Genomic DNA, 13,052 nt, shown 5'->3' on the forward strand with positions numbered 1-13,052 from the left:
GGAGCATGGCCTCAGCCCCAAGACCTGTCCCCAAAGTCAGTTGGTGCTCTCTCCCCTCCCCCCTCTAGAACCTGCCCTGGAGGCAGCTAAAGTGAAAGAACAAAATCGGTAGGACACACCCAACACACCGAAACCTTAAGGAAGGACGCCCTGTGGCAGCCTAGGGTTGAGAGATTTGTAATCTTCCAGCTTCAGACGAAGACTGTATGTGGGAGGCTGAGATAGAGATGCATTTGCCTTTGGTGCTTCAAATCCCAACAGGTGTGGACGCCGGGGTGGCTCAGTCTGTTAAGCTTCGGCCTTCGGCTCAGGTCATTATCGCAGGGTGCTGGGATGAGCCCCGCATCAGGCTCCCTGCTCAGTGGGGAGCCTACATGCGTGCACGGGCTCTCTAATAAACAAAATAAAGTAAGTCCCAACAGGGACAGTCACTACTGAGTACTTCCAGTAGGTATAAAGACAGCTTCATTTGTGTTAACTGGGGTCACTGTCACATCGGCAGCACTCTAAGTACTATTATTCCCCCCATTTTATACCTGAGGAAGCAGAGGCTCAGAAAGGCTCAGTGGCAGAGCAGAGGTGCCTGCATCTAACCTCAGTTCTCCACTGCAAAGGTAAAGGAAGAAATGGTCGTTCACTTTTGCCACCTGAACAGGGACCTTGGGATCTTTTAGTTGTAATTCTCTTCCCCAGAAGAGCCAGATGCTAGGGCTCCTCTGTTTTCCGAATGCCCTTCCAAGCCAGAGACACCAGCTTTTGGAACTGCAAACGTTCTCAGACATCATATCCAGTCTCCTCATTTTACAATGGGAAAACTGAGGCCCAAGGCTGAGTGACTTGCCAGGGTTACCCGAGTCAGTGGAATGAATGGCAGAAATGTCAGACCTGGAAGGGGCCAAAGATCAGCTGACAGGTGGGGAGGCGTGACTGGGCCAAGGTCACAGAGGGAGATGGGATGAGAAGCCAAGTTTCCTAACTTCTAGACTGATGGCCTGGCCATGCCACCCTCTCTGTTCTCCAGCTGCTCAGGGTCCCTGGTACGGGTTCTGATGGGGACAAAGCAGGCCAAGCCTGACCCATTAGACACAGATATCAGGCCTTCAGGGACAAACTCCTTCCTCCCTGGAGTAGGATCTCTGTTGTCACACCAAGAGAAGACACTGAGACTTGTTGTGTGTGTACCAGCCCCCCAGTGCCCTAACACAATGCCGGGTGTTGCTGGAAGGTCGAGGGAGTTGCAGAGAGAAGGACAATTTCTAGACAGTGACCGTGAGGTCTCTTCCAGGTCTCATATAGGCAAATGACACATCATGGTCACTAGTTTCTTACAAAAAAAAAAAAAAAAAAAACAAGACACAGTTTTCATGATTCAATTGGTAATGGTCAAATTTAGAGATTCTTGCCAGTCTCACAGCTGGGCAAGACCTGCAGAAAAAGGCCCCAGCTGGTTCAAGGTCATGTTGCTGTCCGAATCAGTACACATAGCTCCCTTGCCCAGTCCTTGATTTTTACCAGGAAGCTGGCTGCCATCAGGATACAGGTACGTGGAGCTGGTAGTCCAGCTCCATGCACAAGCCCTCCTACTGTCACAGCACCAAAGCTCCATGCCAGCAACTGGCTCTGTCAAAACAGTGTCCTGCTGCGGCATGTCCCAGAGCCTGCCTCACACCAGCCTAGCATCACCACTCAGCTCCTGCATGTCCTTGGGAAAGCTGCAAAGCTTCCTACCAAGAGTCACAAACTCCCCAAACCCAAACCAGCAGAATCCCAGATCCTCATGTCTTCCACAGATAGGTGAGGCTAACAAAGCTAAGGCAGCTTTCAAAGCCGCCCCAGACACACTTCCAGGGACTTCTGGGCTATGCAGGCTCCGGGGAACTCCATCAATCACCCAGCAGAACAGAGTGTCCATGCCTAGCAGGGAGGAAGACCAGGGAGGGGAGGGAACAACTTTTCTGGTTCCTTCTCCCCACAAGAACATTTCAAAGTCTCTTTGGACCAGAATATCCTGAGCCCATCACCTGTCCCTCTCCCACTTGGTTGAGTAGCCAGCCAACGTGACTGGCCAGCCCATGCAGCACCTTGAGACACAGCGAGGTGCCAATGTGCAGGTGATTGGGGGGACCAGACCAAGCTTCAACCTCCTCCACTCCCCCCCCACCTCCAAAACAGACTTCACAAACTTCCAGGGCCCCAGTCCCATACACTGTGTAAAGGATGGCATTCCTGGGCAGGAAACTGACTCAGGGGCTCCCGGCCAGCCTGGGCAGGCAAAGCTGACAGATAACATTCTGGGAATAAAGGAAGGTGATACTGTGGGGATCCCACAGGTCCAGCACACAGGTCCCCTACTATACTTAAACTCCTCAGACAGGCCAAGTAGATAAACACTCCATTCTGGAATGCCCTCCCATGAAGCATGTAATTGCCGCGGCTGCTGTTGACAGAGTCGACTGTGCCACTTGCTGGAAGACACTAGTCTGTCTCGTACACAGCTGGGTGCCTGGCTCCCCTTGGGGTCTGGCCCAGCCACAGGAGACCTGTAGGCCTGGAACCCTTGCTGGACGTACCTTGTATAAGAAGCATCCCATGCTCTAATCCTGCTTTCCCCCCTTGCACATAAGCTGACTCCAATCTTGGGAGCCCTCAGACCACAGAGCCCAAGTTTGAGAAAGACCAAGATGGCAGGACAGAGGCTGCCTACTTTACTGGAGTGGTCCACCCCTTTATTCCTGGGTAGTCTCAAGTGGTAAGGATGGGGCAAGAAGCTCACCAGTTTGGGCCACAGAAGTGTCCAGGTAACTGGACTTACCTATCTTCATGAGGCAGGCCAGCAGGATCCAGAGCGAGATCTCAAAGGGTGTGCGCACATGTGTGTAGTCGATGCCCAGGACCGGAAAGGCCTTTCGAGTCTTCATGCCATGTTCAGTGACGGAATGGTTAACAGGGCGGCTCTCGGGGGCGATCTCCGGTGGGGCGGTGGTCACATCCCCAATAGAGCGTTCCCGTGGGGGCTCTGAGCCTCGGATAGTGCTGGCCGTAGGGCTGGGCTGGAGGCCATGGCTCCTGAGAACAGGCAGCAGCCCCACCAAGGCTACCACAACCAGCAACGAGGGGAAGATTCGCGGGGGAGCGCGGCCGCAGATGCCAGACCACAGAAGCATCATGCTGATCCCTTGGTTCAGCAGGCCTTGACCCTTAGCAAAGTGAGAGTAAGACCTGGGACATAGGTAGCAAGGGGTCAGCAGGTGGAAGACAGACTAAGGCCGTCCCTAGGAAAAGTTCATGTTTTAGAGAGGTATTTACGGGGAAGCAGATCTCTGGGGGGTAGAAGGAGGCTGGGTTTGCAATGGAGAACTCCAAACTGGGGAAAGGGGCCAAGGACCCAGAAAGGACCACAGGAGTCCAATAGGTCTGGAACTCCAGGCCTGGGGGGGATGCGTGGGGGGTGAGGGGGGGAGAGAGGGATTGCACCCTAGGGACAGAGGAAGGGACAGAAGAGGTTGGACCCCAGGCAAAGAAAAGGAAAGGGGAAAGCTGGGACCCTTGGCTGAGGAAAGTGACTGACGAGCCAGGACTCAGCTAAGGGAAGCGGCAGGGAGCCTGACCTAAGGGAAGGGGACCAAAGGAGGGGTGGGGGGTGGGAGCCAGCCCAGGAAAAGAAGAGAGGGGGCTGGGAGCCCAGCCTGCGAGGAAGGAGTGAAGCCGGAAAGGGGCCGGGAGTTTCCCCACCCAGAGAAGGGCCGGGGTGCAGGCGCGCCGGGCTTAAATTCCGGGGAAATGGAGGGAGGCGGAAGGCGGAGGTAGGCGGCCTGGCGGGAGGGTGCCTCGGCACGGGCTGGGGGCGGCTCGCGGTGGGCCGGCAGCAACACACCCCTCCTTGCGGCCCCGGCGCGGCGCTGCACTCCGCCCCGGCCCAGCTTCAGCTCCGCCGCGTCCAGCTCCAGCGACAATTGCAGCCCCAGCCCCAGCCCCTAACCCGGCGGCAACGGCGGACTGATGCCTGGCTGAGCCCGGCACTGCTATTTATAGACACCAGCGAGCAGCCAGCGCAGCGGGCTAGAGGGACCTGTCAGCGCCCGCGCACCGCAGCGACCACTGTCGCCAAGGGAAGGAACTACGGGTAGGAAGAGGACGAGTCAGAAGTTAACAAAAAAAAAAAAAAAAAAAAAAAAGGCGGGGCGGGGGGCGGGGAGGAGGATTGAATCCCCTGAGATTCTAACTAACACGGGTGGAATGCTTTACTATTTACAAAGCGCTTTCACTAGACCCCAGCAGTCTCATGAAGAGCTCTCAAAGGATGTATTTTATCTTATGTATTTAGTTACTATATGACCTTGAACGAGTTACTTAACTTCTCTGTTCCCTAGTTTTCTTATCTGAACAGGGGACATAGTAGATGTGCCTATTTCGGAGCGATACTATGATGACCAAATGAGATAATCTACCTAAAGGGTTTAGAATAGAGCCTGGCCAATAAAACCATTATTATGGTTCCAGTTTTGCAGATAAGAAAATAGGAGAATTCCTTAACTAGTGTATAGTTATATTAGTTTGCTAGAGCTGCCGTAACAAAATACCACAAACTGGGTGGTTTAAAGAACAAGACAGGGGCGTCTGGGTGGCTCAATGAGTTAAAGCCTCTGCCTTCTGCTCAGGTCATGATCCCAGGGTCCTGGGATCGAGCCCCACATCAGGCCCCCCATTCAGCCTCTCCGTTTCCCACTCCCCCTGCTTGTGTTCCCTCTCTTGCTGTGTCTCTGTCAAATAAACAAAAGTTTTTATTAAAAAAGAGAGAGAAAGTGAGTAGGGTCATTAATATAGACATACCTGAGAGATACTGCAGATTCAGTTCTAGACCACTGCAAAATCACAATAAACCAAATCAGATCAATTTTTTTATTTCCCAGTGCATGTAAAAGTTATGTTTATACTAGAGTGTAGTCTGTTAAGTGTGCAATAGCATGATGTATAAAAAAAATTGTTCAATAAAAACAAAACAAAACACTGTCCATACCTTTTTTTTTTTTTTTTTTAAAGTAAGCTCTATGCCCAGGCTTGAACTCACAACCCTGAGATCAAGAGTCACATGCTCTACCAACTGAATCAGCCAGGCCCCCCTGTGCATACCTTTATTAAAAAACACTTTGTGGGGATGCCTGGTTGACTCAGTCAGTTAAGCATCTGATTGATTTCACTTAGGTCATGATCTCAGGGTTGTGAGATTAAGCCCCGTGTTGGGCTCCATGGTCCCAGAACAGGGAGTCGGCTTCTGTCTCTCTCCCCCTCCCTCTTCTCTTCCCCCTGCTTGTGCATATGCTCTCTCAAATAAATAAATAATTCTTAATTTAAAAAAATACTTTATGGCTTTTTTGGCTTTCAGCTTAGAGGAGGTGAAGGTGCAGCTGTCTTCCATGGTCCCAAATCTGACACCAGCCCCCCCCCCACCAATGCCATGTCACTTTGACCCCAATGAGATCAAAGTTGTATACCTGAGGTACACTGCTGGGGAAATCAATGCCACATCTGTCCTGGCCCTGATCCGTCTTCCCCGGGTCTAGATCCAGAAAATGTTGCTGATGACATCACCAAGGCAACCTGTGACTGGAAAGGTCTGAGGATTACAGGGATACTGACCACTCAGAACAGACAGACCCAGACTGAAAAGATACTTTCACTCTTGGCCCTAATTATCAAAGCCCTCAAGGAACTGTCAAGAGACAGAAAGAAGAAAAACATTAAGCACAATGGAAATATCACTTTTTTTTAAAGATAAAGATTTTATTTATATGACAGAGAGAGATCACAAGTAGGCAGAGAGGCAAGCAGAGAGAGGAAAGCAGGCTGAGCAGAGAGCCCAATGTGGGACTCCATCCCAGGACCCTGAGATCATGACCCGAGTGGAAGGCAGAGGCTCAACCCACTGAGCCATTCAGGCGCCCCTGGAAATATCACTTTTGATGAGATTGTCAAAATTGCTCAACAGGTGCTGCATGGATCTTTAGCCACAGAGCTCTCCAGAACCATTAAAGAATCCTGGGACAGCCCAGTCTGTGGGTTGCAATGTTCATGGCCACCACCCTCATGACATCATTGATGACATCAATAGAGGTACAGTGGAATGCCCAGCTAGTTAAGACTACAGAGGAAAATATTTTAATAAAGGATCATTTGGGGCACTTGGCTGGCTCAATCAGTAAAACATGTGACTCTTGATCTCAGGGTTGTGAGTCTGAGCCCCAAGTTGGTTCCAGAGAAATCATCATGAAAGGAAGAGTCAATCAATGCAGCAAATGTCATGGGTTTTTTATTTTTTTAAGTAAGTTTAATAACATATATATTTTTTTAAGAGGATCACTTGACAGACAACTCCACCCTCCCCTGTAGGAAAAAAACCTTTATGGCTAAAAATGCTAACCATGATCTGAGTTTTCAGCAAGTTATATTCTTTTTGTTGGTAGAGGGTCTTGCTTCCATGTTAATAGCTGCTGACTGATCCGAGTGGTGGGTGCTGAAGGCTGCGGTGGCTGGGGCAATTTCTTAAAATAAGGCAACCATGAAGTTTGCTGCATTTATTGACTCTTCCTTTCATGATGACTTCTCTGGAACATACAAGGCTGTTTGATAGCATGTTACCCACAGTAGAATTTCTTCTAAATTTGGAGTCAATGTTCTCAAACTCTGCCGCTGCTTCATCAACTCAGTTTAACTAATATTCTACATCATTTGTTGTCATTTTGACAGTCTTCACAGCATCTTCACCAGTAGATTCCATCCCAAGAAAGCACTTTTTTACTCATCCATAAGAAGCAGCTCCTCATCCATTAAAGTTTTCTCATGAGCTCACAGCATTCCATCCTGTCTTCAGGCTCCGCTTCTCATTCTAGTTCTCTTGCTGTTAACACCCCATCTGCAGCTACATCCCCCACTAAAGTCTTGAAGCCTCACAGTCATCCATGAGGGTGGGAATCAACTTCTTCCAAATTCCCATTAATGTTGATATTTTGACTCCCTCCCATGGATCGTGAATGTTCTTAATGACATTTAGAATGATGAATCCCTTCTAGAAGGTTTTCTTTTCTTTTTTTTTTTAAGATTTTATTTATTTATTTGACAGACAGAGATCACAAGTAGGCAGAGAGGCAGGCAGAGAGAGGAGGAAGCAGGCTCCCTGCTGAGCAGAGAACCCGATGTGAGGCTCGATCCCAGGACCCTGGGATCATGACCTGAGCCGAAAGCAGAGGCTTTAACCCACTGAGCCACCCAGGCGCCCCTAGAAGGTTTTCAATTTACTTTGCCTGGTCCATCAGAGGAATTACCATCTAAAGCAACCATAGCCATATGAAATATAATTTTTAAATGAATTTCTTAAATAATAAGGCTTGAAAGTCAAAATTGTTCCCAGATTCATGGGCTGTAGAATGGATGTTGTATTAGCAGGCATGAGAACAACATTAATCCTGATATACATCTCCATCAGGGCTTAGGGGTGACCAGTGCATTGTCAGGTAATGTTTTTGAAATGAATGTTTTTTCTGAGTGGTACATCTCAATAGTGGACTTAAAATATTCAGTAAACCAGGTTGTAAAGAGATGTGCCGACATCCAGGCTTTGTGGTTCCATTGATAGGGCACAGGCAGAATAGATTTGGCATTGTTTTGTCTATGGCCATACCACCCTGAACGCTCCCCATCTCGTCTGATCTCGGAAGCTAAGCAGGGTCGGGCCTGGTTAGTACTTGGATGGGAAATTTGGCATTGTTTTTAAAGAGTTTGGGAATGGAAATGAGCATTGGTTTTAACTTAAAATCACCAGCTGCTCTAGCCCCTAATGAGAGAGTCAGCCTGTCCTTTGAAGTTTTTTTTTTTTTTAAGATTTTATTTATTTATTTGACAGAGAGAAATCATAAGTAGACGGAGAGGCAGGTAGAGAGAGAGGAAGGGAAGCAGGCTCCCTGCTGAGCAGAGAGAGGGGAGGAAGCTGCAGAAGGAAAGTCTGAAGCTAGCAGAGGCTGGTTCCTGAGGTTTAAGGAAAGATGCCATCTCCATAAAATAAAAGTGTGAGGGGAAGCTGAAGCAGCAGGTGCTGATGTAGAAACTGCAGAAAGCCCGATGCGGGACTCAATCCCAGGACCCTGAGATCATGACCTGAGCCGAAGGCAGCGGCTTAACCCACTGAGCCACCCAGGCGCCCTGTCCTTTGAAGTTTTGAAGCCAGGCATTGACTTCTCCTCTCCAGCTATGGAAGTCCTGGATTGCATCTTCTTCCAGTAGAAAGCTGTTTCATCTATGTTGAAAATCTGTTGTTTAGGGTAGTCACCTGATCACTGATCACAGATCTGAGCCAGATCTTCTGGAGAAATTTCTGCAGTTTCTACATCAGCACCTGCTGCTTCAGCTTCCCCTCACACTTTTATTTTATGGAGATGGCATCTTTCCTTAAACCTCAGGAACCAGCCTCTGCTAGCTTCAGACTTTCCTTCTGCAGCTTCCTCCCCTCTCTCAGCCTTTACAGAATTGAAGAGAGGGAGGGCCTTGCTCTGAATTAGGTTTTGCCTTCACCAGGAGTAGATTTGCTGCTGGTTTGATTGCTTACCTAGACCACTCAAACTTTCTCTACATCAGCAATAAGGTTGTTTCAGTTTCTTATCATTTGTGTGCTCACTGGAATACACTTTTTTTTTTTTTTAAGATTTTATTTGTTTATTTGCCAGAGAGAGAGAACACGAGCAGGGGGAGCAGCAAGCAGAAGGAGAGGGAGAGGCAGGCTCCTCGATGAGCAGGGAGCCCCATGCTCCCTGGGACTCAACCCCAGGACCCTGGGATCATGACCTGAGCTGAAGGCAGCTGAGCCATCCAGGTATCCCCACTGGAATACACTTTTAATTTCCTTCTAGAACTTTTCCTTTGTGTTCACAATCTGGCTGACATGAGAGGCCTCGCTTGGCTTTCTATGTGACTTCTTCATTAAGCTTAATCATTTCTAGCTCAGTTGGTTAGATGTCTGGCTCTTGATTTTGGTTCCGGTCATGATCTCAGGGTTGTGAGATCAAGCTCTGAGTTGGGCTCTGCCTCTCTCCCCTTCCCTGTCCCCCCCCCCCCCCCCACACCCCTTCTCTCCTTTCCCCACACCCAAAATGTAAACACTGTATCGCTCCCATCTCCATTTGGCTATAGGCAAATGGGACACACACACACACAGCTTTCACAGAGAACTTTCTGAGCCTCTGTTTTAGACAGCTGCATACCCCATCCCCATTCTCCGCATAGCACACAACTTCATACATTCAGGCCCACAAATTTCCCCCCTAATTATTTATAAGACAATTTGAAAGTACAAAGATAACATAACAAACAAACAAAATTTTCACTTCTGAATTATCAACTGTTACAGTTTCTTGTATTTGTTTTCAACATACAATTATTTGTGATGTTTGTTTTTTTTTTTTTCACAGATATATGTACCGTAAATCTTAAAAAGTCTCTTAGAACCTGTTTTGGCATCAACCTCTATATGAATGTAATGTACATCAACTTCTAGCAATGACAGGCAGCTTCTGTCATGAGTGTAAAGTATTATTTGGACACTTCAATACACATCTCTTCACTCTGCACTGCCTCCAGCTATGGCCAAAACCTGGGTGTACTTTCTGGACTGTCCGCATCATCTCTCCTCCCATTCTCCAAAATCCAGCCCAGTTAGGTTTTCACCCCCAAATGCTGTACCTAAACCCTCTTGTCAATGTCACTAATGGCCTCTACAGGAGAGGAGAAGTCTCTTCTACCCATCATAGGGTCTCCTGCTGGGGTCCTGTCAGTTAGACTAGCCAAAGACGATTAACAAGGAAAATGCAAAGAGAAGGGCACCTGGGTGGCTCAGTGGGTTAAGCCATTGCCTTTGGCTCAGGTCATGATCTTAGGGTCCTGGGATTGAGCCCCACATCAGGCTCTCTGCTCAGCAGGGAGCCTGCTTCCCCACTGCCCCCGCCTGCCTCTCTCCCTACTTGTGATCTCTGTCTGTCAAAAAATAAATAAAATCTTTAAAAATGTATTAAAAAAAAAAAAAGAAAAGAGAAGAGAAGTTTGTGGACACGTGTATCATGTACCCACAGATGAGTGACTCAAAGGTCTAGTTAGATCTTGGGCTTATATATCATCTTAGCACAGGAACAATACATTTTTAGGCAAGCGACAAGACAAAGGAAAAGAACCTGTCTCCAGGGACAGCAAATTGTGCGAAGGCAAAAAGAGGAAACTAATGACAGAGAATGGCTCGTTAGTGAAGTTAGTTGTATAGACTCTTGGGGTACTAGTTCCAGCTAAGGGTCTAAAGCTGTCTCGGGGATTAACTCTCGTCCTTCCTGGTGGAGAAGGAGCAGGGACACCTCTGTAAATCTTTGTCCTTCTTTCATCTGAAGAGGGGGAGGACAGAAAGCCTCCCTTCGATCAGTCGCCTTCAGCTCAAAACGGTTTTTACCCCAAAGCGGCATATTTTGGGGTATCATACTCTGCCCTCTACACTTCCGTGTTGCTCAATCAGCCATTCCTGAGTCCTTGTCTTCGTTTACCTACCAGAGCCTTCCATACATTTGATCACTTGCTCCTCAAACCCCTTTCTTCCATCAGCTGATGGAACTGCTCCCTCCCGGTTCTCCCCCTCCCCCCCAGTCTTCCTCTGCCCTTCCAGCTGTTCCTTCTCAGTCTCCTGTTGCCGAATCCTCCCTTCCTGCACGATCTCTACATGCTGAGGGCCCAGGGCTTGGTTCTCACCTTTGCACCGCTCTGTATCTATACTCACGTCTCTGGTGATCTCACCCTTTCTTGTGGTTTCAGATAACATCTATCTGCAGACCATACACAGATTTTTTTTTTTAAATCTCTTCTGCTCTACAGTCCAGACTACTGTGTCCAGCTGGATACAGCACATGACTACCTGCTTGTCCAACAGAAACCTCAAACTCGGGACATCCAAAAGGGAGCTCTAGGCCATCCCCATACCCACTTCCCACACTGTTTCTCTATCCAAGAAACAGTCCTTCCATCTTCTGCCTTACTCAGGCCAAAAACCTGAGTCACCCTAGAAGCCTTCCTTTCTTTCATGTCCATCCTCAGCAAATACTACCAACTGGATCTGCAAAATATGTCCAGGACCCAACCATTTCTTCGCACCCCCAGTGCAACCATTCTGGTCCAAGCCACCACCATTTCTTGCCAGGTTACTTTTTTTTTTTTTTTTTTAAGATTTTATTTATTTATTTGACAGAGAGAGATCACAAGCAGGCAGAGAGGCAGGCAGAGAGAGAGAGGAGGAAGCAGGCTCCCTGCTGAGCAGAGAGCCCGATGCGGACCTCGATCCCAGGACCCTGAGATCATGACCTGAGCCGAAGGCAACGGCTTAACCCACTGAGCCACCCAGGCGCCCCTCTTGCCAGGTTACTACAAAAGCCTCTGAGTGGTCCCATCTCAACAAAGCAGCCAGAGGAAGCCCTCTAAAGCCTCAGTCGGGTGCTGCTACCCCCTGCTCAGACCCCTCCAAGGTCTTCATTGTGACTTCTAAGCACCCCCCCCACTGTAACCCCCACATCTCCTGGGCCTCACCTCTGACCTTTTCCCCTTCTTCTCTCTGCTTTAGCCACCCAGGCTTCCTTGCCACTTATTTTTCAAATACTCCAGGTTCAGAGCTTCCTCAGAGCCTTCGGCTTTGCTGTTCCCTCTGTCAGGAATGCAGTCACCCCCAGAAAGCTGCATGGTTTCTCCTTCCTTGGGAATCTTTGCTCAGTCGTTGTCTCTCAGGGAGGCTGTTCCTGAATGCCACATCCCCTCCTTAAATGTAATACCCCCACTCCTTTCTCCCTCTTTCTTCCCCTTCATTATTTTTCTCCACAGCTCTTCCACTGTCTACACACTACATACCCTACACATTTATGTAGCCTGACTTGCCATCACAGATTCAAGGCAAAGAGCGTAATGATTGGTAGGACAGCCTCAGAGCCAGGCTGGCTGGATCTGAATGCCCTCACTATCGCGGTCTAGACATGTGACTCTAGGCACGTTCACTCCACAGTGCTGCACTATGAGATGGGAGTAATAAGAGAACCTATGTCATAAGGTTACTATGAGGATTCAATGAGCTAATGCATGTGAAGTTGTTAGAATTATACCTGCTCTGTAGTAAATGCTACATAAGTGTTTGCTGTTATTATTATTACTAATTATTATTATTACGGAGTGCTTGGCTCACAGCAAGTCCTATATAATTGTCAGCTATTATGGTTCACTGCTGTATCCTCAGAACTGAAAATTGCACTTGGCACGTACTAAGGCACTCATGAAAGTTCTATTAGATGAATGAATTAGGGTACATGTAAACATAAACAATATATGGTGGGGCGCCCGGGGGGCTTAGATGGTTAAAGTGTCTGCCTTCAGCTCAGGTCATGAACCTGGAGTCCTGGGATCAAGCCCCACATGGGAAATCCCTGCTCAGCGGGGATTCTGCTCCTCCCTCTGCCCCTTCCCCCTGCTCATGTGTGCCAGTGCGCCTGCGTTTTCTCTCCCTCTCTCTCACAATTAAATAAATAAAATCTTTTAAAAAACCAATATGATATGTTTGTGTGTCTGTTAAATTTATATCTAGCCATGTTAATATGTATAGATCTTGTTCTTTCCTTTGAACTGCTCTATAGTAAATATTTCATCCTATTAATATATCTCAATTTTTATTTTTTTAATTTTTTAAAGATTTTATTTATTCATTTAACAGAGAGAGATCACAAATAGGCAGAGAGCCAGGTAGAGAGAGGGGGGAAGTAGGCTCCCCGCTGAGCAGAGAGCCCAACACAGGGCTCGATCCCAGGACCCTGAGATCATGACCCAAGCTGAAGACAGAGGCTTAAGCTACTGAGCCACCCATGTGCTCCAATATATTTCAATTTTTTTTTTTAAAGATTTTATTTATTTATTTGACAGAGAGAGATCACAAGTAGGCAGAGAGGCAGGCAGAGAGAGAGAGGGGAGAAAGCAGGCTCCCTGCTGAGCAGAGAGCCCGATGC

General features: G+C 48.1%; 1 protein-coding gene and 1 pseudogene across 1 annotated transcript in view; one reads left to right on the top strand and one right to left on the bottom strand.

Annotated features, from left to right (window-relative positions):
* Positions 1–3,988, bottom strand: part of SLC9A1 (solute carrier family 9 member A1) — a 49,362-nt gene extending 45,374 nt beyond the window's left edge. The window contains exon 1 of the mRNA XM_059376795.1: positions 2,813–3,988. Within this exon, the coding sequence (XP_059232778.1) occupies positions 2,813–3,167 (355 nt within the window). The 5' untranslated portion in view covers positions 3,168–3,988. The remainder of the gene's footprint in view (positions 1–2,812) is intronic.
* A 1,462-nt stretch (positions 3,989–5,450) lies between these two features.
* Positions 5,451–6,137, top strand: LOC132001591 (large ribosomal subunit protein uL11-like; annotated as a pseudogene).
* Positions 6,138–13,052: the final 6,915 nt, after the last annotated feature.

Source organism: Mustela nigripes, chromosome 14 (assembly GCF_022355385.1).
Source record: "Mustela nigripes isolate SB6536 chromosome 14, MUSNIG.SB6536, whole genome shotgun sequence".
Classification (NCBI taxonomy): Eukaryota; Metazoa; Chordata; class Mammalia; order Carnivora; family Mustelidae; genus Mustela; species Mustela nigripes.